The 1804-nt window shown below is 39.8% G+C and overlaps 1 protein-coding gene across 1 annotated transcript; it reads right to left on the bottom strand.

Moving 5' to 3' along the window:
- Positions 1–594: 594 nt before the first annotated feature.
- Positions 595–1359, bottom strand: LOC132344276 (uncharacterized; the record flags this gene model as incomplete). Its single annotated transcript, XM_059883616.1, has 1 exon — positions 595–1359. A coding segment is annotated over exon 1 (681 nt), but the record flags the coding sequence as incomplete, so codon positions are not given.
- Positions 1360–1804: the final 445 nt, after the last annotated feature.

Raw genomic sequence — 1804 nt, forward strand, 5'->3', positions numbered from 1 at the left:
GACGAACCTTTGTTGGCAAAGTAATGTCTCTGCTTTTGAATATGCTATCTAGGTTGGTCATAACTTTCCTTCCAAGGAGTAAGCATCTTTTAATTTCATGGCTGCAGTCACCATCTGCAGTGATTTTGGAGCCCAGAAAAATAAAGTCTGACACTGTTTCCACTGTTTCCCCATCTATTTCCCATGAAGTGGTGGGACCAGATGCCATGATCTTCATTTTCTGAATGTTGAGCTTTAAGCCAACTTTTTCACTCTCCACTTTCACTTTCACGAAGAGGCTTTCTAGTTCCTCTTCACTTTCTGCCACAAGGGTGGTGTCATCTGCATATCTGAGGTTATTGATATTTCTCCCGGTAATCTTGATTCCAGGTTTTGTTTCTTCCAGTCCAGCGTTTCTCATGATGTACTCTGCATATAAGTTCAATAAACAGGGTGACAATATACAGCCTTGACGTACACCTTTTCCTATTTGGAACCAGTCTGTTGTTCCATGTCCAGTTCTAACTGTTGCTTGTGACCTGAATACAGATTTCTCAAGAGGCAGATCAGATGGTCTGGTATTCCCATCTCTTTCAGAATTTTTCACAGTTTATTGTGATCCACACAGTCAAAGGCTTTGGCATAGTCAATAAAGCAGAAACAGATGTTTTTCTGGAACTCTCTTGCTTTTTTGATGACCCAGTGGATGTTGGCAATTTGATCTCTGGTTCCTCTACCTTTTCTAAAACCAGCCTGAACATCAGGAAGTTCACGGTTTGCATATTGCTGAAGCCTGGCTTGGAGAATTTTGAGCATTACTTTACTAGCGTGTGAGATGAGTGCAATTGTGTGGTAGTTTGAGCATTCTTTGGCATTGCCTTTCTTTGGGATTGGAATGAAAACTGACCTTTTCCAGTCCTGTGGCCACTGCTGAGTTTTCCAAATTTGCTGGCATATTGAGTGCAGCACTTTCACAGCATCATCTTTCAGGATTTGGAATAGCTCAACTGGAATTCCATCACCTCCACTAGCTTTGTTCGTAGTGATGCTTTCTAAGGCCCACTTGACTTCACATTCCAGGATGTCTGGCTCTAGGTCAGTGATCACACCATCGTGATTATCTGGGTCGTGAAGATCTTTTTTGTACAGTTCTTCTGTGTATTCTTGCCATCTCTTCTTAATATCTTCTGCTTCTGTTAGGTCCATACCATTTCTGTCCTTTATAGAGCCCATCTTTGCATGAAATGTTCCTTTGGTATCTCTGATTTTCTTGAAGAGATCCCTAGTCTTTCCCATTCTGTTGTTTTCCTCTATTTCTTTGCATCGATCGCTGAAGAAGGCTTTCTTATCTCTTCTTGCTATTCTTTGGAACTCTGCATTCAGATGTTTATATCTTTCCTTTTTTCCTTTGCTTTTCGCTTTTCTTCTTTTCACAGCTATTTGTAAGGCCTCCCCAGACAGCCTTTTTTGCTTTTTTGCATCTTTTTTTCTATGGGAATGGTCTTGATTCCTGTCTCCTGTACAATGTCACGAACCTCATTCCATAGTTCATCAGGCACTCTATCAGATCTAGGCCCTTAAATCCATTTCTCACTTCCACTGTATAATCATAAGGGGTTTGATTTAGGTCATACCTGAATGGTCTAGTGGTTTTCCCTACTTTCTTCAATTTAAGTCTGCATTAGGGTAGATAGCACTTAAAATAGCAGATACATACATCAACATGAATCCGTAAAGTAATTAGCCTCTAATTAAAATAAATAAATTTAAATTAAAAAAAAAAAAAAAAGCAGAGACATTACTTTGCCAACAAAGGCCCATCTAG

Source organism: Bos taurus, chromosome X, assembly GCF_002263795.3.
Source record: "Bos taurus isolate L1 Dominette 01449 registration number 42190680 breed Hereford chromosome X, ARS-UCD2.0, whole genome shotgun sequence".
Classification (NCBI taxonomy): domain Eukaryota; kingdom Metazoa; phylum Chordata; class Mammalia; order Artiodactyla; family Bovidae; genus Bos; species Bos taurus.